This window comes from Myxocyprinus asiaticus, chromosome 38 (genome assembly GCF_019703515.2).
Source record: "Myxocyprinus asiaticus isolate MX2 ecotype Aquarium Trade chromosome 38, UBuf_Myxa_2, whole genome shotgun sequence".
Lineage (NCBI taxonomy): Eukaryota > Metazoa > Chordata > Actinopteri > Cypriniformes > Catostomidae > Myxocyprinus > Myxocyprinus asiaticus.
In genome coordinates, this window is record NC_059381.1 from 22,170,553 (window position 1) to 22,197,683 (window position 27,131).

The 27,131-nt window shown below is 39.7% G+C and overlaps 1 protein-coding gene across 1 annotated transcript; it reads left to right on the top strand.

Annotated features, from left to right (window-relative positions):
* The first annotated feature begins 4,905 nt into the window (after nucleotides 1-4,905).
* On the top strand, nucleotides 4,906-11,978 carry LOC127428909 (dual specificity protein phosphatase 10-like). The gene is made up of 3 exons (XM_051677584.1): nucleotides 4,906-5,671; nucleotides 7,136-7,441; nucleotides 11,286-11,978. Exons 1-3 carry the CDS (start codon nucleotides 5,035-5,037, stop codon nucleotides 11,549-11,551), a joined length of 1,209 nt encoding a protein of 402 aa, XP_051533544.1. The 5' UTR covers nucleotides 4,906-5,034; the 3' UTR covers nucleotides 11,552-11,978.
* The last annotated feature ends 15,153 nt before the right edge of the window (nucleotides 11,979-27,131 follow it).

A 27,131-nucleotide genomic window follows, 5' to 3' on the forward strand; every position in this document is an offset into this window, starting at 1 on the left:
CGGAGGCTTGGTTCCTCACACCGGTGGAGCGCGAACATGGTGGCCACGTGCTTTCAGTCAGTGGCACAGGTCGATTCTGTTGACGGCATAGCGGTTACTGGCTCCCTTCCTGGACACGCACCACTGTGCACATTCGGGGAGGGCTGCACTTGGCATTTAACTGCAGCAGCGACAAGTAACCATTAACTTCTGATACGCCTCGTGACTGTTTCTTTTGCGCGGGCTTCATAGAACATTTAAACCTCTATCAATAACCATCCAATGGATCAGCCAAAATAAAACTAAAAAGAAAAGTCAAAGTAAAACAAAAAGAAAAGCATCTGGCAAATGAATATAGAAAAGCAATTGCCAAATGCATTTTTAAAACGCAGTTTAAAAGGTGCATTTATAAATGACTTATTAATGTGCTATTTTGTTACATTTAACTACATTTTAAACATAAATTAAATACACGATTTATTAATGCACAATTTAATTGTTAAATATAATTATATTTTTAAATGTGAATTAAATAAACACATTTAAATGTGTCTAATTATTTGTCCATTGAAGAATTTGTTTATTATCTGGGGGCCTGGGTAGCTCAGCGAGTAAAGACGCTGACTACCACCCCTGGAGTCACGAGTTCGAATCCAGGGTGTGCTGAGTGACTCCAGCCAGGTCTCCTAAGCAACCAAATTGACCCGGTTACAAGGGGGTAGAGTCACATGGGGTAACCTCCTCGTGGTCGCTATAATATGGTTCTCGCTCTCAGTGGGGCGCGTGGTGAGTTGTGCGTGGATGCCGCAGAGAATAGCGCGAAGCCTCCACACGCGCTATGTCTCCGCGGTAATGCGCTCAACAAGCCACATGATAAGATGCGCAGATTGACATCTCAGTCGCGGAGGCAACTGAGGGTGCTTTCACACTGGCAGTTTAGTTCGAAAGCACGGTTCGCATGAAAAATTGGTAATGTGAAAGCTGTAATGCAGACCGGGGAGCGCACCGCGGTACCGAACCCGAGACTACCTGTAGGAGGTGGTCTGAGTTCAGTTGCAATGGAACTGTAGCATGATTCGCGTGAATGTGAAAGCAACTCTGACTCGGGTGCGCACTCTTTCAGGAAGTAAAGTAACCTTCGCATGCGTTTTAGCCTGTAATGACATCATTAGTTTCGACAACACACGAGGATCCACACATTCCCCTGGACATCTGATGAGTTACGCCATGAAGCGCACATATACGCAGTTGTCGTTTACTCTGCTGTGCATAATGGCACCAAAATAAAATAAAAAAAAAAAGTATGTTGTGTTCACCATGCGTGTTTGTGATGAAGTAAGATGAATGCAAATGGACCGGGGTTCGATAGAATCAAGTGAGTGTTAAACCAGACCAACGCTGCGGGGGGCACCGGGAACAATTGCATTCGGAATCGGACTGCAGCAAACGTGCCCAGTTTGAAAGCCCCATGAGATTCGTCCTCCGCCACTCGGATTGAGGCGAGTCACTACACCACCACGAGGACTTGGAGCGCACTGGGAATTGGGCATTCCAAATTGGGGAGAAAAGGGGAGAAAAAAAGAATTGGTTTATTTATCAATGTTTTTATTTTCAAATTAATAGATTGATCATTTATTTCTTCATTCTTTTTTAATTGGCAGTCCGCAGCTGCCATTGTTGTAGACTGTTGAATTGAATGAAAAACATGCCTGGAAATGATTAGAGTTGGAGTAAGACAAGCCTGTGTGTAAATTACTAATAGATAGTAATTCCATTAATCACTTGAATATATGGTGTGAGTAATGCTTATGACATGGACGAGGTCTTTCTTTCTTTCTTATTAGAATTTGTTGAATATATGGTGTGAGTAATGCTTGGATAACATGTATGAAGTCTTTCTCTGTATTACAACAAGACATAGTTCCTCCACATCCATTTTTAATATCTGAGCAACAAAAGCAGTGTTTGTTTCCATGCTTCAGTTATTATTTTACTGCAGCATTACTGTATTTATACAACCCCATACCATTCTTTTTAGTGATATCAGTGAAACCTGATCACTGTTTATAGCTGTCTTGGTGGCCAGCTGGTACATGAGCTCACTGATGCTGATGCTGATCATCTCTGACAAGCACATGCTGATGCCCAAGTGTGTGCTGCTGTTCTGGCTCAAAACGTAATGCATTGAAAGAAAAAAACACCACATGTAGTTTGTGTGTGAAATGCTGATAAGGTGTTTAGTGAGTTTAAGTGATTGGAGTGATGTTGACTTGCAATATGACAAATCTGGGTCAATGTAACCACCCACCCCCCTTCACTACCACAGGCTACAAAAGGCAAGACAGAAAAAAGCAAAGAGGATGAGGATACCATCACCAAGCCCTGTGCGTGAATGAATGCATGTGGAAATAAGAGCACGGAGTGCTGGCTCTGTCCTGGGATTTGTGTGTGTGGGTGTATAATATGTCTGAAGTTCTGTTTTGCATGACACTCCTGCCCCTCACCCCCCACCCAAATGAGGTCAATGGATGATCCAGCCATGTCACATGCCATAACCGTTCCCTCTGTCCTGCTTTATCTGTTCTTTTTCTCTCTCTCTCTCTATGTGACATACACACTTTTCGCTTTCTCTCATTTGCTCTTTCTGTTTATACCCTTCGGTGCTCCCTCTTAACCTTCTCATGGTCTTTCCATTGACATTCCATAATGTCTACTACTAATGTCTGACACTTTATAATAATGAGCTGATCTGCTCTGCTCTTTGGAGGGGTGATTAGTGCATAGATTGTATCACTATTATCTGACAAATTACATAATTGTTCCATTTACATTCCATTACATATTTGACTATGACATGTTTTCATGATAAACTTTGTCAATGTGTCTCTTAAAGGCATAGTTCACCCAAAATTCTAATTTTGACATCATTTACTCTCATGCTATTTCATTAATAATGTCCAACAAAAGACCTCTCAAACAGTCAAGCAGACTAGGTCAGTGTGTTGCAACATGATTGTGATAACCAACAATACAAGTTTATAACCAGTAATCAAATTATTGCCATATTTCCCTAATGTCTTACAATAGGTGACATCATTGCAAAGCGCCCTCCTTTCCATATATCATTCTTTACATGCCTTGCTTGTGTATTTGTAATGATGATTATTTTATATCTTTGGCAGATGTGAACCCTTGGCATAGCAAGGGTAATGGGTCAGAAAAGCCTTTCTGTTATATTAGGGTTTGTCTTTTTCACTGGCAAATGACTGTGACTTACCCTGTATGTTGTTTGTTATTGTTTCACTGTGTTTAATTACCAGGAAGGTTGTGAATGACTAACAGAAGACTGTCTTCTGTTACTCATCACAATTGTTTATGTAAAATTTGTGCTGTGACTAATATGAACTCTGCGTGCAATACTCGCATAGTATTTGTATCTTCTATGTGCCCTTTGCTAAAATTAATCTAGTACCTAAATGAATGGGACAATGTTGGATTAATTTTTTTCTTTTTTTCTTTTCATAAATACACAGCTTTTCTCTGCCCCAGATGCCTCCGCTCCCTCTTGACGAGCGCATAGTGGTTATTCAGCACCCCAAAAATTTGGCCTTGCGCGTGTCCTCCACTCCGACCACTTCCCAGTCTTCCTCACACTGCCTGGCCACCCACAACAAGCCCCCACCCTGCTCACTACAACCCCAACCCCCTCCACCCCATCCCCATCCAGGTTCCAACTTCCTGTCTTTGGAATGCAAGCACAGGCAATTGTCCCATGTTCAAAGAGACAAAGGAGAGCAAGTTGCCCCCTTTGAGGGCAGTGACCACAATGCTAGCCATTGTCACAGCAATGGGACTGTAACTTTGGGTCACAGACTTCACAAGCACACCCATACCATTGACATTAAAGTGTCTGTGGACAAAGGCGGAAGAGGAGGATTGTACTTAGACAAAGGCCGCAGTAGCAGTCTCACTCAAAGTGGAAGCGTTAAGGGGAACAGAACTAAAAAGGTATCCCTGCACTTGGATCCAGGGCAAGGTGACAGGAAATGCAAAGGAAAGTCTTCTGAGTTAGTGGAGGAACACCAAAACCATTATCAGAATCAAAACAGGACTCAACACAGTAGCCATCATCAGAACCAACTTACAGTATCTCCTGGTGGGATCTTGGAATTTGTACCTGCCCAAAGACAGCAGTCAAAACCCAAGTCAGCAAGAGAGAAAGACTTACCATCAAAGTCTTGCTCTACAACTGCCAGCTACCCCTCCCACTGTGACAGGGACGTATCATCTGTAGGAAACAAAGAAAACTCCAAACTGGGACCCGGCCACCAACTACCCCATGGCCACAGCCTATCCCAACACCACAGTTCAGCCCCATTACCCCATGCTGCCATCCTAAACACTCACTACCCTGCTGTTTCACCCTCACACCCTTCCCGGCCCCCAGCCTCCTACCAGCACATCAGTCAGCCCCAGCCCTCTCACACTAAAGAACAACGGCCCCAAATTCTTCACGCTTTGTCCCTCTCGCCCACTTCCTCCAGAGGAGGCTTCCCTAGTCCAGACCACACATGTACCATTGACTTTTCCCACCCTTGTGGCTGTTGGAAGCTGGTGCGTTGTAGAAGAGGGAGAGGTCACCACAGACATAGCACTAGCCCATCCTCTTCATTTTCCCACAGGCAAGGAACAAGTGCTGTCATCGGAGGTGGTGGAACCATGGGACTGAAGACTCTAGGAGGATGCCTGTCTACTGCATCCACCACCAACACCTCCTCTTCCAACAGCACTGTCTCAGACTGTCGCACAGGGATGCTCAGACCTTTGGGATGTGCATCCTGTTCTGGAGAAGCTGGAGGTTTCGAGAGCCCTGCTGCTTTTCGTAAGAAACTGGTTGGTGGGTGTCTACCCTGTACACCCCTTTCCTCATCTGCCCCTCTCAGAGCACTCCAGAGTTGCGTCAGTGGCTGCAATCCCAAAGCAAGTCAGACTGGCAGCTCCACATGCAGCTACTGCAGTAGTGACCCCATTGTAGTGACTTTTAACCCACACAGAATGAATCCTCCCAATACAGGTTGTAATATCGGTGGACGTACCATGGGAGGATACCACCAGCCTGATGATGATGACTTCAGTGTACGCACAATCTGGCCGGAGGAGCTAGCGAAGAAGATGACTCGCTCTAAAACCCAACCTAACCACAACAGTGCAGGGATTGGGATGGGCTCAGGAAGGGCCTGCATGGGCCAAAATCAGAGTAGTGGCAATGGCACCAACCCTGTAATCCTTGACTGCCGGAACCTCATGGAATTCACTCGTTCTCACCTGACAGATCAGGCAGGACGACGGAGGCTCCAGCAAGGCAAGATGGCAGTGTTGGACTTCATCGGATCAGGGAACAGTGGGGACCAGGGAAGAGATTCCCTAAAGAGGCTTTGGAAGAAAAGGGGAGATGCTTGCATGGGGGATGGCAATGGATTTGACGAAATACCTCTGCAATCCCCTTCCCTGCGCTCTCCCTCACCAGATTCCCCTCCCTCTTTCTCACCTCCACCCTCTGCCACCAGTACCCTCATTAAGCCAAAACCAAAGCAGAGAGAGAGAGAGGGTGGACACACCTTACCTTCTGCACAATCACTCCACTTGGTCCTCAACTCGCTCAACCGAGAACAAGATGTGGAAAATGGACGAGGTAAATATCATAATGTCTTTGCAATGTGGTGTTGATGATTGACCTCTCAGAAAGATGAACACAATGTCCCCACATTCCCAATGCCACATGAATGTACTGACCTTCATAATTTCCATTAGGCTGTAGGCCTTTGTGCACTGACAGTATTTAAATTAAAATGATGGTTCAACTAATACGCAGGGCACATAATCCTTGGCAGCTTCAAAAGATTGCATTACCAATGCTGCTCTAGAATGGAGGTTAAATTCTCTCCAAGTTCAATCAAAAAGTTTTTCTGCTCTAAACCCTTTCTACCTTTAACTCTTTCTCTTAAAATTCTGACTGCTTGTCCCATCCTCTCTTTTATGTCTTACTGAAACACGTTAACTTTTGTGAAAGAACTGAAGGATAATGACTCTTAATTTTAGCCATGCTATGGGGAGAAAAGGGAAAGTAAGAACAGCACTGAAACTTCAAACAGGGATAAAGAGAATGGATTAAAATAGTAATTAAAATTATTAAATTTCATTACATAAGGGGTTGATGGTATCAAACTCTAAAATCTAAGAATTGTATGACAAACCAGAAGATCTTTTTCAAGTTCCACAAATAAATTTTTATTTTCTAGTTCTTTGGAAAACCATCTATGTGCTGATGCTTTAAAGGACCCAGAAACAAACATGTTGATCTGAAGAACCAATAATGTGACTAAAGAACCCTGTATAGCCAGAAATTGTTCTTGATAAAGAAGAGGGTTCTCTGCTAATCCCAAATAACCATTGAAGAACCTTAATTTTAGAGGCATAGTTCACCCAAAAATAATAATTCTCTTCTAATTTACTCAACTTTATTCCATCTCAAACACATATAAGTTTCTTTCTTCTGCAAAACATGAACAAAGATATTTTGATGAAGATATTATTTATTTATTTTATTTTTTTGTCCATGCAATGCAAGTCAATGGGGTCCAACATGTTCAGGCTCCAAAAAGGCAGCAAAAACGTAATCCAAACAATTCGAGTGGTTTATTCCATGTCTTCTGAAATTATACGATCAGTTTTGGGTGAGAAACTGACCAAAATATCTTCTTTTTTACTATAACTCTTGACATCTGCATTCTCCTTGGCAATCATGATTTGAAGCTTGATTAAATTTCATCGCGGGTAACGTATGCACAAAGCGCATGTGCATCGCGTGTACATGTGCAGAGTGCGTGTACTGTGCGAGGAAGTCTAATTAAGCTTCAGATCTTGAAGCATGTCTCATATCTCCATCAAAATATATTTGTTTGTGTTCTACAGAAAAAAGAAAGTCATAAGAGTTTGAGATGGCATAAGGGTTAATGATGAGAGAATTAGCATTTTTGGGTGAACTATTCCTTTAAGAGTGTATTGTGATCACATAAATTATATTAGTATAAAAGAAAACAAATGTTTACAAAATGTAAGCCATATTATCTTTTTTCTTCTTTTTTTTTTTTGCCAGTGCACCTTTCCCTCCCCCTCTCCTCCTCCCTCCCAGCGTCACTGTCCGATGAGAGTGTGATGACCCCGGATGTGGAGAACGCTGTGATCAGCGCCATTCTTCCTTTCCTTTATCTGGGCAATGAAAGAGATGCACAGGATTTAGACCTACTTCTTCGGCTCAACATTGGTTATGTGGTCAATGTCACCTCCCATCTTCCCCTCTACCACCTGGACACTGGCTTGGTGCGTTACAAAAGGCTTCCTGCTACTGACAACAGCAAACAGAACCTGCGGCAGTACTTTGAGGAGGTTTTTGAGTTTATCGGTGAGAGAATTGGTCGTTTTTCTTGTAGTGCCCTTCTGAAAAGACCATCATTGCTGGTCACTAGCTTATGTTGTGTTTTGGTGCTGGTCCCCCAGCATGGGATGTTGGTGTGCTGGTGTCCCCACTAGGCTTTTAAACTAGCTTAACCAGCTTCATAGTAAAAGATTATGCTGGTCAACCAGCTTCACCAGCTAGGTTTTGCTGGTGAAAACCATGACTATGCTTGTCCACCAGCTAAACCATCATTAACCAGCAGAACCAGCCTAGACCAGCATGGGAATTGCATGCTGGTTAAGCTGTTTTTTTTGTTTTTGTTTTTTTTAGCAGGGTGTATATATTTTAATCCCATTATATCATTTTTTATAACAAATGTTAACCCACTCACACATGTGCGATTAGTGTCATTTCCACCTAGGAGGACAGTTGGAAAAAAGAACATGTACAATAGTCTGATGTTTGCTTTACTATTGCCAAATCTCAAGTGCTCAGATTTTAGTGGGTTGCTATGGACACATTGTCGGTGTTGCTGTAATGTTCCTTTTTTGCTGCATGCTGGTCACGAATTAAGTAGTGGTCACATTACCTATACCTTTGCATGGCAAAAATTCTGTGGGTGAAATAGTCATCTCGATGGGAATCCCCTCAATCAGGAATTCCACTTATGGACTTCTGGTGGCAAAGAATTTCAAGATTGGTGAACTTGGACACAAACATTTGCAGTATTAATCAGAGGAAGTTGTTTGGTTTGGTAGTGACCTCTTTATGGGTAGTGCTCCTTACAGGGGCATAGATATTGGGGGGATGTGGGGAGGTAACCCCCCCCAGTCAAAATTAGCAAGTACAAACCCCAGTATTTATACCATGATCAGTGCAAACATATGTAAAATTTATTTGAATTAGTCTGATAATATTATAGGTATTTATACTTCGAATATTTTTTATTACATTAATGCATTGAATTTTTGTAAATAATAATTTATCATGCTAATTTAGCCTTTGTGTTATATGTGATATTTGTTTCTGAACATGCTGTGATATACAGTGTAAATTATTAGACTATTTTAAGATAAATGGTTAATGAAAACTTTCAGTAAGAGGAAAAAATTGTTTACTTCTGTAATATCTACATATGTACATATTTTTTATTGTTTACTCTCATAGAAACCTTGCATATTTTCACAACTTGATGAGCAATCATTAAAAGCCCCAATAACATCTAGATGCCTCTGAGTTCTCTAAAAGGAACGCTGTAGCAGGCTGTGTTTAATTCACCAGCATTTTAAAGCCCAGAGTGAACAGTTTTACAGAAAATTATGACTAGATGTCTTTAAGCCCCCAGTGAGTAAGCCAAAGGCAACTGTGGCAAGGGGGAAAAAACTCCATAAGATGCAGTTAGTGGAGAGAATTTATCACAGTGAGGGACAGGGTTAGGACAGCAGTCAGGCAAGCGTTTCAGATGAGCAGGTAAGAATTTAAATTTTCTGATAAGGAAGAATGTTTGATATGATACACAATATACAACTATAAGAGAATGCTATGAAAGGCAATTTTTATTTAACTGTACAGTAATTTAAACTGTTGATAATGTATTATAATAATTAGAGCTGTCAGAATTAACGTTAACGCATGCGATTAATTAAAGTTTAACGTGTTAATTTTTCTTAATCACGATGAATGCATTTACCGTTAATACAACATAAACTTTTGTAATGTGTCCACCCGGAGTCATTACACTGATGCACATTTCACAACACAAACACACACACACACACACACCAGAGATCTTCTACCAAGGTGAGCCTATAACCTTAGCATAACGTGGTGGTCTCATAGACATTCTATGGGCGGTACTGTCTTAACACACTAGTTGACTATTACGTTCTTTCTCTTATGATAGAGCCGCGGAGGTAGGTATCTCAGTAAATAAAAGAATCTCTGCACGCACACTCACACAACAGTGCTTCAATGATAAAATAATGGAGAAAGGACCTCTTAATTCTATTTGATGTACAAAACAAGCCCAGATGTGACTTGCTGTAGTAATCAAGTATTTTTCAGCCTATGTAAGTCGCATTTTAATTACCATAGAAGCACTTCAAGTCTTAACTATCACCAAAATGCTGAATGAGACGTTTTTGTCTGCAAGCGCTTTTTATATGGAGTTTAAAGCACTGCTTGCGTTGATGCCCTGACGTGAATCATGAATGCGGCTTCACGCTGCTTTGCTGTAGGAAAGCGGATAGGCACAGTCTACAGGCAGATTGTGGAGGATTTGAGTTTAAGAGATTTAATGCCCATTGTAATGAAAATGAAACCTATGTGGCTAGTTCTTTCCATTAGTCAAACTCCCACTTAGACTTTGGGAAATGTTTAATATTACTTGAATTGGTGCTATTGTAGTGCATTTCTATCTTTATACTGTGGAAGTCTTTGTTTGGAAAATGTTAATAAAGCATTATATTGTAATATTTTGTTTTGTTTTCTTAGTTGGAAATAAATGCATTTTGACAGGAAAAGAAGTATATCTAATGTGAAATGTCAGCACTTTCAAAATATGCATTTAATCGCGATTAACTGCAAAAAATGCGATTAATCGCGATAAACAAAAATCATTGACTAACAGGATTAATTATAATGAAACATAATCTTTTAATAATAAATGCTTAGGGACTCACTGTCCTGTTGTTATCATAATAGCCTAAGGATAAATTACCCAATGTATAAGGAATGATACATTTTGTTATAGCATTAACTCGGACAGACAGACAGACACCTTCTTTGCCTGTAGAATTTTGCTGTGCAAAGGTAAATGTGACCAAGCCTTTGCATCCTGTGCAGAAAAGAGAGCATCAGAAACTGATGAGTTCAATAAAATGCAAATTAATAATGTCTGCGGGCATCTAGTTTCTTGATTTCCTTAAACATGAAAAGCTTAAACAGTTAAACAGTTGCTTCTGACTTAGAAACACTGAATCAGGATGTTTCGAGATTCAGAGAAACACCATAATGGGGTTCAAATAGGCTCTTTAGATTAGTGGTCAGTAGTATGGTTTTTCAGTGGTCTTTCCTTAAACCATTAAAATCAACATGTTAAGAAACAATGATTAAAAATCAAAATATCATATAGCAGGAAATCATTATATACATATCATGTGGCGTGGAGGCAAATGGCCAGTCCAGGACAGTGCGAGGGTGTTACAGCACCTTGTGATGAATATTACCAGTAATAAATAATAATAATAATAATAATTGTATCAAATAAGTGTTTATAATATGATCATTGTATCCAAAATGTAGTAGTAATTGAAGTAAATTGTATTAGTAAATAATAAAAATGGTAATAAATAATTTAAAACAATACAACAATTTCAACCATACTAAATTTGTGCTAATGATTTTTTAAATTTTTTTTAATAAGCATACAGCCCTGACTTAAAAGGTGTGTGGTGTAACCAATGATAACCAAAGTTTAAAAGCAAAGATTCCATATAGTTACTAAGATGAGTTCATAAAAGCTGTGTTAATTATAGAAGAATTAGAAAAATGTTGTATGTCACAGTCATGCTGTAGGATACTGCTGTAACTGCTTGAAATTTCATGTTAACCCCCCTCTTTGTGCTTACATCATTCTGTCTCAAAGCTGGTGTCAGGTTTATGCTAAAAAGCTTCTAAACAATGTAGGGCGAGACATTTTTAAATGCTCTCTGTTCTTATCTCTTTCTGTCTATTTGAAGCAGTGTGAGAGATTTAAATAGAACAAAGCAATGAATATAAAAAGACAGGCGAAAAGTGAATGTTACTCATCTCTGATGTTTTTTTTTTTTGTTTTGTTTGTTTGTTTCAGAGGAGGCTCACCAGTGTGGACGGGGTGTTCTTGTTCACTGCCAAGCAGGAGTGTCCCGCTCAGTGACTATTGTCATTGCTTACCTGATGAAGCACACCCTCATGACCATGACCGATGCTTATAAATATGTGCGGGGTCGGCGGCCAGTAGTTTCCCCCAACCTCAACTTCATGGGCCAGCTGCTAGAGTTTGAGAGGGACCTCAACTCTGGGGTAACACCTCGTATCCTCACCCCCAAACTGAGTGGCCTAGAAACACAAGTTTAAAAGATTCAGGCTGAAAAGTGGAGAAGAAAACAGTGAAAGAGATGGAAGATGAAAATTAAAGGGATAGTTCAACCAGTATTGAAAATTCTGTCATCATTTACTCACTTGTGTTGTTTTCGGACTTGTATGACTTTCTTTTTCTCGTGAAACACAACAGATGTAAGGCAGAAAGTCATATGGGTTTGGAACATGAGGGTCAGTAAATAATGACAGAATTTTGCACAAAAAGAAAAGGATGGCTAGAATATAAAGTTAAGACTAAAGATGTTTAACAAGGGCATAACAGAGTTAAGCCCAAAGTATACTTCGATTTTGACGCGAACGCTCAGCGTCTGCATACGTTAATGTATACTCCATTTGGCAATTGGCACATGTGCGCCACGACTGCTATGAGACGCCGGACAATTTTTCTTCAGGAGTTTAGACCCATACAAATGTTTTTATATTCCTTCTAACTCTAGTTCTACAATTGCAGGTATCTCCTGACCTCATCACACACGTGCTCTTGATGTGCATATACTGTATCTACTGTTGTTGTTTTTACCTGCGTCTCCTGTTATTTACCGGTGATCATGTCTACTTCTAATGTTTCTTTGTGACAACAATGGATCAAATGTGAGTTTTGCCAACTCGTGGATCCACTAATTCGTGCAAATAATTCCAGGCGCATGCGCAGTCGGAGCGTTCATAGATGCGCATTTAGAAAAATCGGGCTGCAATCGTTCAGTGCTTGAGCACTCTGCTGATGATGAGATTTGCGTCACGCATGAGCGTTCGCGTCTGACCGAAGTATACTTTGGGCTTGAGACTGAAGGATTTTAGAGGGAGGGCTGGCAGAAATAACATGGCGGCAGGCATTACGAAATGAAGAAAATAGTATTCATCTATTATAATTGGGGTACCTCCACTCTTTTGAGTCTTTCCATTTCATAAAAATAGTGCTTACATGACAATTGGTTTGGCAAATGGACGTTTGTGCTACCCACTCTTACCCTGATACCCTGTGACTGATGTTTTATTATTAAAAAATAGTGTCCTAGTAATGAATCCATTACTGCTCAATTTACTTAAATTGTTATTATATTATAATATCAATTTAAAAATATTGCAAGAAAAAAACAAATCTGATACTCTGGCTGTCAAGCACAGAAAAAGATAAAACTAGGTGTTGAAACTCTTAGAACTGTGATATGCATCACATTCGAGACCCAAGAGCTGTAGCAAACTTCAAACTCCTTTTCCACTGTGCAAAGCACTTTTCTAGTCAGATTATTTTTTATTTGAAGGCATCTTTTTATGAGTTACCTTTAGCTGCCAGCTATTTATATATTTCTCCACTTACATGAAGATTTACTTTGCCTTTGAAATTTTTTCGATACTGCTATTTTTGTTACTTGATTTTACATTTTGCATCTTTTATCTGAGTGTCTTTGTGTGGAAGTTGTGCAATAGAGCCTGATGTTGATGTGGACGTGGAACTGATTTAACCTATTTACTCTCGGACACTGTTCCATTACTGGACATTTTTTTATGGGACACATACCAGCCATTCAAAAGGCAGATCAAATCCAAAAATAATTTGACTTTTTTACAATTATTTGCTTATGATATTGGATAGAGATCAATTTATATAAAGCACTGTTTAAAGATGTGTGTGAAAAGTAAACAGATATAGGATGTTTTTTTTTTTATTCTTTTTTTAGACATTGTCAAAATGTTTTCTTTGTGCAGGCAGTGCACAGCTTTAGTTTTATTTTTGTGCTTTCCGTATGTTTTATTGCTATCTTTGTTTTTGTGCTGCAAATGGTATGAAGCAGTTGTAAGAAGAAAGATCTCCTGGAGCCTAAACTGAAACACATTTCAAATTTTATAATAAGGAATCATTAAATAGTAGTTTATTACTGTGCTGATTTACTGTGATTTGGTTATCACAGTTATCAAGTTATCACCATGTATCTCTCTCATCATGGTTTTACCAGTATGCTTTAAAATGTGCATTCCAGCATTGCACATCAACCCAAAGTAGATATTATTTTTGCAGATTCAGCATGAAGCTTCCAATGCACTAGATGCAAGTGTTGCTAAATTATTCTGTGATTTGATATTCCAGTAATTATGTAAGAAAAATGTATATTCTTGTCAGCTTTAATACCATTTGGCTTAAACCATTTCAATCAAGCTTCTGCCTTGTTTTTAAAGGGACAGTTTGCCCAAAAATGAAAATTCTGTCATCAATTACTCACCCTGTTTGAATAAACCCTCAGCCACTGATCACTTTCATTGCATATTTTTCCATACAATAAAAGTGAAGGATGACTGAAGCTGTCAGTTCCTAACATTCTGCCTAACATCTACATTTGTGTTGCATGGAAGAAAGAAATTCATACAGGTTTGGAATGAAATAAGGCTGAGTAAATAATGACAGAATTTTATTTTGGGGTAAATTATACCATTAAAGGAATAGTTCTCTTCAAAATGAAAATTCTCTCATCATTTACTCACCCTCATGCCATCCCAGATGTGAATGACTTTCTTTCTACTGCAGAACACAAATAAAGACTTTCAGAACAATATCTCAGCTCTGTAGTTCCAAACAATGCAAGTGAATGGTGGCGAAAACTTTGAAGCTCTGAAAAGCACATAAAAGCAGCATTAAAGTAATCCATAAGACTCCAGTGGTTAAATCCATGTCTTCTGAAGCAATCAGTTTTGGGTGAGAACAGACCAAAATGTACAAATATTTTCACTATAAATCCTGACATCTGTAGTCTCCTTGCACTTTTTGATTACACTAACTATTGCCATCTAGCACTCTGTATGTGTAATGCACTAGAAAGTGTAATCATGGTCGTGCTGAAATCATGAACTGATTGGATTGATTCAGAAGACATAGATTAAACCACTGGAGTCTTATGGATTAATTTTATGCTGCCTTTGTGTGCTTTTTGGAGCTTCAGTGATTTGGTCACCATTCACTTGCATTGTATGGACTTACAGAGCTGAGATATTCTTCTGAAAATCTTCATTTGTGTTCTGCAGAAAAAGAAAGTCATACATATCTGGGATGGCATGAAGGTGAGTAAATGATGAGAGAATTTATTTTGGGGTGAACTATCCCTTTCATTAACACATTTCCAATGATTCCTTACAAAAATCACGTTTTGTATTACATTCCATAAATGAAACCAGAGCCCCTTCATCCTGCCATTTGAATTCTTCATTTTCTTTCCAGTTGGTCCATGATTTCCATTTATTTTTCTTTCTAAACTGTCCTGGACCTCCTCTTAGAGACTATGCACCATTTTGTTTTTTGTTTTTTATTGGGAGAGAAAAAAAAAAAGACCTGGTTCAGTTCACTGTGAAACACATTCTTCTTCCTGCATATTGTCAAGTTCTCAGCCTTGGTCCTTGAAGGCTCCCCTCATCAGTCTTGACAAGCGGGGAGTTTGTCTGTCGTCTCTGAGCTCTTATCTGCCTCACTGAGCCATTGGGCCTTCAGTTCACACACCACTGCTGCATCTCCATTAATCTACACTGCCTAGCAGCGCATGACAAAGTGCACTATTTTGCATTTCACTTCAAATAAGCTCCAGTTCAAAACCCCTTACCTACAGTGAAGGTGAAAACATGTGAAGGTGTCTCATTGTAGGTCCATAATAATGCCCCGAAATTGTAACGTATATCTGATCCATTTAAGATCACTGGTACAATTTTTTTAATTTCTTTATTTTTATGACCGATATTGATTATTTTTATGATTAAAGTGGCAGTTCACCCTTTAATTCAATGGCCATTAATGGTCAAAACAAATATAAAAAATGTAAGATTTTGCATAATTTTTCTTACACTACATGTGAGGTCATATTTGTTTTGGGCAAATTCTAACTTTACTGGTAAAGGGCTGATAACTTATTAAAAGAAAAGTGAAAATACTGGTTAAAAAAATCAGTCAAACCTAATATTGGTCTCTGCAGATGATCAGTCCAGTGTTACTGCTATTGTGTTCTTTTAGGGTAAAGTCCTGCTTGTATTTATTATGTAGTAACACTCTGACTGTTTCTTTCTCTCCCACTTTGCTGACACTGTTGTTTAATTATGCCCAGAGGAAAAGATTAGGAAAGCAACACACTAAATACACACTATAGTAACTAAATAGGTCTCAGTGAGGAGACAGTGTTCTGAAAAACCTGACAAACGTTTGTCTAAATATGGATGCTGCTGAATAGTAGAAAGCTGAATTGGGCTATCAATAAGTGTTTGTTAAAACTTGAATTATTTGTGCTTTAGAGTATTGCTACACAGATCATGTGACACATTGTCTTTGGTATCTGGCATCTTATAGCTGTGTCCATGTTGTCCTCTTTTACATCATCTACACTAAAAAATAATTTTCTTAATCAGTATTTTAGTTTTCCAGTTAAAAAAAATAAAAAAATGTTAACATCCTTAAAAAAGCTATTTTATTTGGTTGACATGAGAAGCAATATTGTGTAAGATAATAAGACTCATTTTCATCTAATATATCTTGAATTCAGCTTTTTTTCTCCATTGGTAAATTGTATTTTTTTTTAAGCATGACATTTTGTTACAGTTCATTCATGCTTAAAAAAAAATGATTTGCCAGTCAAGTAAGAAATGTAATCTTAATTCAAGATATATTCTATAAAGTCTTCTTATCTTGTGCAATTTTGCTCTACAAGTAAGTTTCTTGTTTTAAATATGTTTATTAGTTTTTACTAGAAAACCAGACACAATTATGTTTTGCGAAATTGTGTTTTTGCAGTGTGCTTTCTTTATTTCTTCTTCTGTTCATCATTTACCATTGAAACTGCCAGTATGTTTTAAGGGAAAAGAAACGCCAGGGATGCCTTTTGGTAATGCTGAATATACAATTACCGTCTTCCGAGTCAATGTAGCACCTATCAACGAAAATAAATTGTAGCACTTGGAAGTCCTGTAATTGTTTGGATGTGTTTCACTCTGTGTAATATCTATTTGAGCAAAATGTGTGTGTTTGTGTGTGGACACAGTTGAGGATGTATGCATGTGTTTGCTGTGTGCTCGAGATGTGGAGAAAAGCGGGATGATGTGGGAGATACTTTCCTTCCATTTCTATCAAGAATCCTAACCTCAGGCCTGTTAAATGTCCATTGGTACAACCCAAGCTTTGCTGTGAGCTTGCATCTGTCAATGCCATAAGCCACTACTGTATGCCTTCTTTTTCCAGGATTTTGCTCTTCCAGATATTGGGGAAAAATGTACCTCTCTGTACATTCACTTTAGACTACAAACTGTTTAGGCCTACCAGAATTGCAAAACTGAACGTATAACCTCATAGACTGGGTGAATTGTTGTTGGGTGTCCACAGCTTGAGAATTTCAGTATGCTCAAGACATGTTGATTTATAATATGTGCACAATTTGTTTATAATGTGTGCAAATGTCAAATCTGGATACTATACTGTATATGGACAAAATAGATAATTCCTGTGTTGAAAAATCTCTCAAATACAGTAAATAGTTTGCACATAGAAATTAACTTAATGTAAAGTTTTGTGTAAAATTTGTTTGAACATGTTGTAAATTTGGAATCAATACTTTGTGACTTTATTCATGTATGTATTGCCTGTTCTTTTTTAAATTATCATCTAATTTTTGTGCCAAATATAGAAGTGAAGGTTGGTTTAAAGATCTGATTATATTTATATAACATGCAATGGAAAAGAAGTGCCCTCTAGGAAAAAAAAGAAAAAAAAAAGAATTGCTCGATTATCAGTGTCTTATCTTCTTCCGGCGTTTTGGACGACATAATGTTAGTCCTTCTGATTTAAAGGGATAGTTCACCCAAAAATAAAAAATCTGACATCATCTACACGAACCCATATGATTTTTTTCTTTTTTCTTTCATGAAGCATATTTTTTTGCATACAATGAATGCAAATCGTGACTGAGGCTGTCATTCTGCTCAACATATCCTGTAGTGTTCGACAGAAGAAAGTCAAATGTGTTTGGAACAACATAAGGGTGAGTAAATGATGACAGATTTTCAATTTTGGGTGAGCTATTCTTTAAAGCCTAATGGTGTTATTGTACTCCGTTACTGTTACTAATTATGTGCAGATTTTCTTACCACAAAATTCGCTAAATTGCAAATGTTATATTTTCATATATTGTTTTTCATTTACATGTCTGATCATGACAGTTTTATCAGTGACTCTTTGAATAGAGTTTTCTAGAGATCCCTCAAGGGTGTTTGATGTTCCTTGAATACATGTTGCTCCACATTGGCCTACCAGTCTTCTCTCTCCTCCTATCGACTCATCCATTCCTATTCAGTGTACATGCTGCTTCTGAGAGAAGATATTGGACATTGGACATGGCAGCCTGTGTTGGTCTGACCATATACTGTATTTGTGGGTACTTTTCATTATATCATTGACAATTGATGGGGCTTTGTCTTTTTTCCTGTTTCAAACATTACTGTGATTGAGAGACTGTGATAATGTTGTGAAGCAAAAACAATTAAAAGTCTCATTCTTGCTGGTAGTGACTATGATAATAAAGTATCTTTCCTCTAAAAAAAAGATTAGCAAAGAAATGGAACAGTTGGCTTATAATAAAGTTGTGCATACACACATTGTTACGGCAGATCTGCAAAGACATAATGGTTTGTTGAATTTTTGTTAATTTGTTTGCTTGTTTTATTTACAACAAATCGACAATACCATGCAATTTATTTGAGAGGACTATCAGGTAAGGAATTACTACTAGTGAAAGTGCTCATTTTTGATAGTTAAATTTGCACTAGTAAAAACTTTTATCTTGATATAAAAAAATGACATCAGTTCTCACAGGAATACCCAATCCTGATAATCAAAAATAGAATTTAAACTAGTAAACCATAAATCTTCATATATGTAACTGCATTTGTCATTCACTTCCATTCAAATCGAATTACAGATATCTATAATGAATTTCTTACTAGTTGAAATTCCAAATATATATCCGCTATATACTTCTTACTAGTAAAAATAGTAATTTTTGATACAAATAATTACTTTGTAACCTGTGCAAATATGCATTCCTGATATTAACAATTGAATTGCAACTAGTAAAAATGCACATTTTTGATACCCGTAATTTGTTTTTCAATAGTGGCAATGTTAATTTCAGATATTAATAAATTGATTAATTCAAGATATCTTAAACGTTTTTAATGTATCTAAAATTAACATTGTCACTAGTGAAAAACAAATTCTAGATATCAAAGATTAGCATTTTTATCTGGAATTTACATTTGCACTAATGTTATTATTGGTATAAAATTGCACGTTTTACTAGTAAGAAGTACATAGCTGATATGTATGTCATGCGGAATTGACTTAATCATTCGCAGGATAAGAACTGTTGATTTCAGCAATTAAATTTTCACTAGTTAAAATGCTAACTCTTGATTTCAGGAATGGTATTACTTCTGCTAATTTTTTTATATCAGTAATTTGGTTTTCAATAGTAGAAATAGAAAAAAAAATTCTGATATCGGTACTCTAATTGTAGCTAGTTAAAAAAAACTTTTTAGATATCTTTACTCTCCTTAATTACTCCAATTTATTGGGTAACACTTTACAATAAGGTTTCATTTGTTAAAATTCGTTCATGTATTAGGTATCATGAACTAACAATAAACAATATATTTTTTACAGTATTTATTCATCTTTGTTAATGTTAGTTACTAAAAATACTATTGATAACTTTTATTTTATATTAGTTCATAGTGCATTAGCTAATGTTAACATATACAACTTTTAATTATAAAAATGTTTTACTATGTTGAAATTAATATTAACCAAGTATATTAAATGCTGTAAAAGTATTGTTCATTGTTAGTTCATGTTAACTGATGTTCTTAACTGATGTTAACAAATGAAACTTTTTATTGATATCCGAAAACCATTTCTAGATATCTGAAATACCAAATCTAACATTTTTAAATACATTTACAGATATCAAAACTTAGCATTTTCACTAGTTGTAATTAAATTTTTTATATCAAGAATGGACATTTGAACTAATAACAGTGTAATTATTGATATCAAAAGTGGTCCTTGCTACTAGCAAAAAGTGCTTTGCTGATATGAGAAATTGGAATTTCAACTAGTAAAAAGTTAATTTTCGGAACCTGTAATTGTGTTTTGTATAGGAGTGAATGACAAATCATTCTGAAATTCTACTAATGAAAATGTAGTTACAGGTATCAAGAATTATAGTTCCCTTTCGATTCAGTTCACTGGACATTGCTGTAAGCACTATGTGGAGTGTCCTACATGACCTTGTTGAAACTCTTATACAATCATGCCAATCCTCTGATTGGCAATGGTGTCTGAGCCCCGCTCCTTCAGGAGCGCAGTCAACATTTATTCAGAATTTTCTTCCTACAAGACTGCAAAATTCATCTTCATCTTGGAACCCTCTCTACTTTGCCGTTGAGATAAATTTACAGCGGACGGAACTTCTTGGCAAGACACGAACAGGACGACTCATTACCTGTGCTCAGCGCCTGCACCAAGAGTCTTACTGCTCCCCTGTGTGTTCTGCTAAATAATTCTCCACATCGCCGTCAAAACTCCTACCTGCTTCCGACAGCGCTACGTCTGGAGTTACTGTATCCTTTATATTATACAATAATTTTTATTTTTTATCCCCTTTTCTCTCCCAATTTGGAATGCCCAATTCCCACTACTTAGTAGGTCCTCGTGGTGGCACGGTTACTCACCTCAATCCGGGTGGCGGAGGACAAATCTCAGTTGCCTCTGCTTCTGAGACAGTCAATCCACGCATCTTATCACGTGGCTTGCTGTGCATGACACCGTGGAGACTCCCAGCATGTGGAGGCTCATGCTACTCTCCACGATCCACGCACAACTTACCACACACCCCATTGAGAGCGAGAACCACTAATCACGACCACAAGGAGGTTACCCCGTGTGACTCTACCCTCCCTAGCAACCGGGCCAATTTGGTTGCTTAGGAGACCTGGCTGGAGTCACTCAGCACACCCTGGATTCGAACTCATGACTCCAGGGGTGGTAGTCAGCGTCAATACTCACTGAGCTACCCAGGCCCCCTATATTATACCATATTAACTAAAGAGCCGCTTGCATGATATGCGTCTATTTAAAGATGTCGTTCCCTATGCAAACGGCACATCCCGCTGCCTGATGAGCACGAGAGCTTTGTTCACTGCCTGGGCCGTGCCCACGCACAAACAGCTCTCATGGAGACAGATTTCCCTCACTGCGAGAGCATGAATCTCCGGATGTTGCGCTTTAGGATTGACCTCGTTCTGACGGAAGATCTAGCCTCTCACGCCCTCCCACCCACCTCTTCTATATAAACTCCCAAGGGACCACATGAGGAGGCATGGCAGGGCAGTGAGGTTGAGATGGAAGAATTAGAGGAGGATCTCATGCTGGCGCAAGCCCTGTAAGCCTCCTGGACTTCCGATCTAATGTCATCGCCTGTGCAATATGTGAAGTGATAAACTCCGGCCTCTATTGGAGCGCACGGCCTCATTACATTTGGTCGGCTCTGACGATGGGGATGATGCTGTGTCACTCACAGCTTCAGTCAAGTGGTCCACGGAAGATGTTGCCGCCCCTTCCCCCAGCAAGGGTGAAGAACATTCACACATCACGGACAAGGAGCTTCTTCGTGTCCTCGTGAGGGTGGTTGAAGAGCTTGGTCTTGAATGGTCCCCTCCAGAAGAGCCGGAAAAGTCTTGCCTGGATGAATGGTTTTTGCAAACCGCCCATCATCAACAGACTGCGATCCGGAGGAGCGCACCATTCTTCCCTGAGGTCCACACAGAGCTCACAAAGATCTGTCGTGCATCCTACTCTTTGCGAATTCAGGTCGGAGATGCTGCCATCCTAAAGTGGACCATGCTGAGGAAAAAGGCTACTCAAAGCTTCCCCCAGTGGAAAAGATCTCGTGGCACATCAGCCGGCGAAACGCAATGCGTTTCCCCCGGTGCGCCTCCTTCATTCTGTCATCAGCAAAGTCTGAGTGGACATGGAAACAGTTCTGTTAATTGCACCGTAATGGCCCAGTCAGTCCTGGTTTCCAGAGATGATGGAAATACTAGACAGCCCTCAATGGGAAATACCGCTGAGGAGAGACCTTCTCTCTCAAGCACAAGGCATGATTTGGCATCCCCAGCCAGAGTTGTGGAACCTACATGTGTGGCCCCTAAACGGAGCGGATTGGATGAGCCAAAATTGGCTCAGTCAGTGATGAACACTATTTTACAGGCTGGAGCACCATCCACAAGACGCCTCTATACACTTAAATGGGCGTGTTTGCAAATTGGTGATCTTCACGTGGTAAAGAACCGGTGAACTGCCCCATAGCTGAGATTTTGACATTCCATCAAGAGCGGATGGACGCTGAGGGCGTGGTCGAAGGACACCCACCTGAGAGGAATTGCTGCTAATTACTGTTTCTGTGTTGACAGTGAGAGACAGGGGTGATAAAAACGTGCCGAGTACACAGACAGAGGAGAGAGAGAGTGACACATCTGAGACTGCATGTCTGTGACCAAGACTATTTTAGTTTACATGCTAAAAAGCTGGACTCTAATTTAATTTATGCTGAACCGCAGTCTTTGTTTGACTAACGTTGGAAAGCGATTTTCTGCTGGTGTGAATAAAATCTGACTCAAGTGGAATGTGGAAACCGGCTTCCCCTTCCTCTGTTATCTGTCCAACAACAAACCTTTTCACAGAGACATTGCAAAAGCTGGCCGCACTACTACTTCAGAGTTTTATTATACGAGTGACTCACTCATGTCCCTCAGTCAGAAAATTCTGAAGAAATGGTGACTGAGTGCCCGCTTATATAAGCCAACTGCGCCCCTGAAGGGGCGGGGCTCAGACACCATTGCCAATCAGAGGATTGGCATGATTGTAAAAGGGATTCAGCAAGGTCGTGTACAAGGACACTCCCCATAGTGCTTACAGCAATGTCTCGTTCCCTTCATCTCAGGGAGCCGAGGTTACATGTGTAATCGGAGATGTTTTTACTAGTTGAAATAAAAATTTTGATATCAAGAATGTGTATTCCTGCGAGTGATGACGTAATTTTTCATATCAAGGATTAAAATTTTTACTAGTTCAAATGTAATTACTGATATAAAAAATTGCGTTTTCACTAGTAGTAATTACATTCCTGACATCAAGAATTTGCATTTTAACTAGTAAAAATAGAATTTGTATCAACAGTTCATATGAGCCTGACTGGAGTCACTCAGCATGCCCTGGATTTGAACTTGTGACTCCAGGTGTGGAAGTTAGCGTCTTTACTTACTGAGCTACCCAGGCCCCCTTCAAGATCATGAAGCTTCCACACACACTAGGTCTCCACGGTAATGCGCTCAACATGCCTTGTGATAAAAGGCACGGATTGACTGTCTCAGATGCCGAGGCAACTGAGATTCGTCCTCCGCCACCCGGATTGAGGCGTGTCACTATGCTCACCATGAGGACATAGAACAGATTGGGAATTGGGGAGAAAAAGGGGAGAAAATACAAAAAAAAAAAAAAAAAAAAAAAATTCATATCTTGCGAATTATTAAAAGTCAAAAGGGCTTGCCAAAGATAGCCTATGTGTATTTGGAATTTCAACTATGAAATCTGTAATTGAATTTTGAATAGGAGTGAATGACAGATAATTGTGTAATTTTACTAGTGAAAATGCAATTACATCTATTAAAAATTATGGTTTTTACTTGTTGAAATTCCATTTCTGATAACAAGAATGGGTATTCCTTCAAGTAATGATGTCATTTTTTAACTTAAGGATTAACATTTTGAGTAGTGCAAACTTAAAGGTGCTATAAGCGATTTTTTAATGGAAAGGTCTGCAAAAAAATGTTCTACTCCCTTAAAGATATTAATGAATAAGTGTCCTGAGATATCTCACTGGTCTCTGTGACAGTTATAGACTTTGTAAAAAGCAAACAAAAAAATGTGTCATTGACGGACATTGATGCTTGTAGAGCCGAGGAGGGCGGGGCCGGGCTGGAATGAGACACACCCGGTCCCCAATCAGCCTGTTGGGGCGCCGAGGGATAAAGGCGGCCGGGGACGACAGTTCGAGAGAGAGAGAATTGCAGGCAGCTGTACTGTGTGTTTTTGGTTGTGTGTTTTGTTTAAATTGTTTATTAAATTATTATTTATATTATTAAGCCGGTTCTCGCCTCCTCCTTTCCACTGAACCCCCTTACACTGGTGCCGAAACCCGGGAAGGAGGAGGGATTCCCGTCGCAGGGTCCTCGACACTGCCGTCCACCCAGAGGAGCGCCACTGCCGTCCGACGGGGGACGGAGTAGCCCGACCACCCGGACGCGGGGAACAGCCACCGTCCGCTAGGCGAGTGGGGACGAGACTCCCCGACCGCCTGGAGCGAGGGAGCCGCTGCCGGGGGCGGGAACGCGGAGGGGTCGAGAGAAGACCACCGTCCACGGGGGGAGGAGGGAAGCGACTCCCCGACCACCTGGAGTGGTAGGGCCACTGCCAGGGGCGGAGGAGAGTCCCCACGGGACAGCGGGAATGCGGAGGGGCATTCTGTCCGCTGGGGGTCGGAGGTCTGACTCCGGTCCGCCCGGGGAGGAGTGGCTGCAGTCCGCCTGAGAGGGTGGAGTAGTGATCGGGGACCACGCGATGGCGCATCAGAGAACCGGTGAGTTTCTTTTTTCTCTCTCTCTCCTCTCTCTCTCTCTGTCACTCCATGTTGGCCTTTCCCTCGCCATTTTGTGTTGTTGTTTTTTCCCCTCCTGTCTCCTCCCAGGTCGAGGAAGGCGGGGAGGACCCGCCGGCAGTCGGGGCATAAGGCACGCCTCCCCCCCCCCCAGAGAGGAAGGGTGGGGGGGATGTACGTCATGCCGGGGGCTTCCCGGCCTGAGGCAACGCCGGGAGGAGTGTAGAGCCGAGGAGGGCGGGGCCGGGCTGGAATGAGACACACCTGGTCCCCAATCAGCCTGTTTGGGCGCCGAGGGATAAAGGCGGCCGGGGACGACAGTTCGAGAGAGAGAGAATTGCAGGCAGCTGTACTGTGTGTTTTTGGTTGTGTGTTTTGTTTAAATTGTTTATTAAATTATTATTTATATTATTAAGCTGGTTCTCGCCTCCTCCTTTCCACTGAACCCCCTTACAATGCTTTTCACCTGTCAATCATTTAGCTCGTTCTCATAGTATTGTAGTTGCAGCGAATTATTGAGGCTTACTGCCATTTTTAAGCCATGTTGTTCATGACAGTTGTCTGTTGAAGGTGCTATTTTTCTGCTGTTGTTTTAAACAACCATTTCTGCACGATGTCGGTCTCAATAAAACTAATTTGGTATCTTTGGAGTGCAGGGTTTTAGAAAGAGTGGGCATGGCTAATCCAACAACTCAGTCTCGTGCAAGTAGAATGGCTGAAATCACTTACACTTACTTTAATTACTGATATCAAAAATTTGAATTTTTACTAGTAGTAATTTCATAGCCAATACCAATAATTAACATTTTAACTAGTGAAAATGTAATTAATGATATCTATAATTCCTTTCTTGCACATGATTAAAAGTCAATTCGGCTTGCCATACTACCTGCTAGTGAAAAGATGCATTGAATGAATTAGTGAATAAATCTCTTTGGTGAATGAATTCAAAAGGCTTGAGTTACTTAGGTTAATCAAAATCCACACTGCTATTTGGAATGCCCCAAACACAGAGAAGTGGAGTGAAGCTTGGCCAATCAAATTTGAGGACCGGAACTGAACTTTGCATAATCATATTTAATCAAACATAAAAGCAGTCAATATTATCACTATTCTATGTAGTTTTGTTACACCTGTTTAAATTACATATATGTATGTATATGATTTTATTGCATTTAAACACTGTATGTCAGCCCAATCAGGAGGTACTTCCCTTGAGTATTGGTTCCTCCCAAGGTTTCCTCCTCATCTGTCTTAGAGAGTTTTTCCTTGCCACTGTCACCTTTAGTTTGCTCACTGTGGGGTTTGTAAGGCACCATTCTTTTAAAAGCTGCTGTATAGCAACATGCATTGTGAAAATCACTACACATATAGTGCCTAAATTGAAGTATAACAGAAGCATATGGGGTGGTTTAAACATAGAACACTGCATTAGTCTACTACTAGCATAAGACCACCCTGTGCTCATTCAGAAGCACGTCAGTTTGGAAATATTACTGGTGCGTTGCAGTAAAGTCAATGATCTCTGTCAGATTATTATTGATAAATCAGCAGTGTAGCCCACCACTGCAAGTGCCTGCAGTTACATAAGTACTGGTTGCTGTGTTGGGCATTTGTGCTGTGATTTGGTGCCCCCAGGGCTTGGATCAATAGGCAGCATGGCTAAATACAGGACATATCATATCAAAGTGAATCCTAGGTGCTGGGAGAGTCACTGGGAGTGACCAGAACTCATGTTTCCATTGGCTTTCACCAGTGCCCTCTTTGCAGTCTAATCTACTCAGTGTCAAAATTGAGGGAGAGCTGGGGGAGGGATGCCTCCTGTGACTGTGTGACTGCATACTCACAGGCCACTTTAGCATCAAAGTCACAATGATAGAACAAAGCTAAAATGGTAGTGTGCCTGAGAGGGATGAGAGAGAAACTGGGGCAAAGGCTTTTAGAATGTGTGTGTGAAAGAGAGGAAGAGACAGACATTGTGTGTGTGTTTGCGTGGAATTGTGCTTGTGTGTGCCAGCATAAGAATGCTCAAGGCAATGAATTGCTGATCTATATCCCAAAAATCCCCCATGATGTTGGTGAAACTTGATGAGTCAATTCCGCAGTCTGGTCTTAAGGCATGACTGTAATGAGATAAGTGCAGCTTATTTTACAATGGGTTCTTTTTCTCATCAGAAACAGACTATGTTTGGAATAGCATACTACCTTACTCTTACTATTGCTGCAGCACTATGTACCGTACTGTGTATTGTGAGTGGTATGTGAATTTTCTGTATGCATAGAATGCCCAAGTGAGCAAACACCATGAGATATTGTCTGCCACAAACATGCAGTGCATTAAATTTGACCCTTCATTTCCAGTGTGACGAATGAACCCGGAAGTAAGATCAGCTGTTATAACGCCTTTTTTGACTCATTATTTGGTTGGACTGCCAAATTTCAAAGGAATAGTTCTCCCAAGAAAAAAAAAGTCTTTAAAAAAAACAAAATGTACTCGCCCTAATGTTGTTCCAAACCCATATCACATTTTTTTCTTTGGTGGAACACGAATGGAGATGTTAGGCAGTATGTGAGTCTCATGCCGAGTTCAAAATGGCATACTACCATACTACTCTTACTATTGTGATTACAGTTTATTGTGAAATAATGCTTGCTTTGTGTAGTTAATTTACTATTTTTAAAGAATAGAAGGCAATATACAGTGTATACTGCATAGCATTCAGTAAATAGAAAGCTAGTGTTCCATTTCGAACATTGCCATAGACAATTGGGCATGTTTTGCTTTTATTTTTAAAAATATGTTAAAATAGACTGAATGTACTTTG

Bases quoted from the DNA above. Each gene is read 5' to 3' on its own strand.
- LOC127428909 (XM_051677584.1), top strand. From the start codon at position 5,035: ATGAATCCTCCCAATACAGGTTGTAATATCGGTGGACGTACCATGGGA. The intron at 5,672-7,135 runs GTAAATATCATA...TTTTTTTGCCAG, and splicing joins AGATGTGGAAAATGGACGAG to TGCACCTTTCCCTCCCCCTC. The intron at 7,442-11,285 runs GTGAGAGAATTG...TGTTTGTTTCAG, and splicing joins GGAGGTTTTTGAGTTTATCG to AGGAGGCTCACCAGTGTGGA.